The sequence below is a fragment of the Myotis davidii genome, unplaced genomic scaffold (assembly GCF_000327345.1).
Source record: "Myotis davidii unplaced genomic scaffold, ASM32734v1 scaffold382, whole genome shotgun sequence".
NCBI classification, from domain to species: Eukaryota; Metazoa; Chordata; class Mammalia; order Chiroptera; family Vespertilionidae; genus Myotis; species Myotis davidii.
This window is the reverse complement of record NW_006292781.1, coordinates 28353-29712: the sequence shown is the minus strand read 5'-3', so window position 1 is coordinate 29712 and position 1360 is coordinate 28353. Positions and strand designations below refer to the sequence as shown.

General features: G+C 39.8%; 1 protein-coding gene across 1 annotated transcript in view; it reads right to left on the bottom strand.

Annotated features, from left to right (window-relative positions):
- LOC102751810 (putative MAGE domain-containing protein MAGEA13P) overlaps positions 1-726 on the bottom strand; it is an 8395-nt gene extending 7669 nt beyond the window's left edge. Inside the window, exon 1 of the mRNA XM_006766364.1 lies at positions 664-726. Within this exon, the coding sequence (XP_006766427.1) occupies positions 664-726 (63 nt within the window). The remainder of the gene's footprint in view (positions 1-663) is intronic.
- Between the last annotated feature and the right edge of the window lie 634 nt (positions 727-1360).

Genomic DNA, 1360 nt, shown 5'->3' with positions numbered 1-1360 from the left:
TAATAGGTACTTGTTTGTCACCATTTTTATTCTTTTTGTCTGTGTTCCTTCTTCCCTCCCTATTTCTTCTTTTTTTACAGCATTCCCTTTAGCATTCCTTGCATTGCTGGCTTGGCACTAATAAACTCTCTTAGCCCTTTTTTGTCTGTGAAGCTCCTGATTCCACCTTCAATTTTGAATGATAGCCTTGCTGGGTATAGTATTCTGGAATTCAGTCCCTTGGTTTGCATCACTTTGTATATTTCATTCCTTTCCTTCTGGCCTGGTGTGTTTCTATTGAAAAATCAGTTGATATTCTAATAGGAGCTCCCTTGTAAGTAACTTTCTGTCTCTCTCTGGCAACCTTTAAGTTCTTACTTTGTCATTAGTGTTTGCCAATTTAATTATGATGTTTCTTGGTGTTGATCTTTTGAGGTTCATCTTATTTGGGACTCTATGTGCTCCTTGGACTTGCATATTTTTTTTCTTGCCAATATCAGGGAAGTTTTCTCTCATTATTTCTTCAAACTGGTTTTCTATTCCTTGCTTCTCTTCCTCTCCTTCTGGTATCCCTATTATGTGAGTATTGTTTTGTTTTGTGTTGTCCCAAAGCTCCCTTAGGTTCTCCTCTTGTTTTTTAAATCTTCTTTCTATTTGCTGCTGTGTTTGTGTATTTTTTCCTACCTTTTCTTCTAATTCGCTGATGAGGTCTTCAGCCTCTTGTAGTCTACTGTTTATGCCTTCCATTGTGTTCTTTATTGCAACTATGTCATTCTTCATCTCCTCTTGTTTCCTTTTCATGTTGGTGACATTCTCATTCAGCTCCTTATAATTCTCTTTGAGTTGTGTGTATTTGTCATTGAGTTGTGTGTATTTGTCATCCAGCCGTTTGAGCATCCTTATAACCATTACTCTGAATTCTTTCTCTGTTATGTTGCTAGCCTCAGTTTCTTTTAACTCCCTTTCTGGTGATTTTTATTTTTCTTTCCTTTGGGGATTACTTTTATGTCTCCCCATTTTTTGCTCTAATGTTTTAATTGTAGATCCGATTGCTTTGCTACCCAGGTTCTTTGGGGATGGTGCTACTGGTGTGATCTCTCAGGTCTCCTGTGCTAAGTTATCTAGTGTAGCTCCTACTTGAGCTATTTGGGTTCTCTTGATGTAGGCCTATGAGCTGGAAAGGTGCAACTGTGGTGTCTAGAAGTCAGCAGGAGCCGTGGAGGGGGATGTCCCAATTTTTGCTGTCTTACGCCCTTGGTTGAAGTCACGTGTGCCCAGCAGGGACTCACAGTGGCACTGGAAAATCATTCAACAATAATGTCCAGAGTTCTGCAGCTATGGGGTGGACAGACTCAGTTTTTGCTGCTCTACCTGTGGTGGA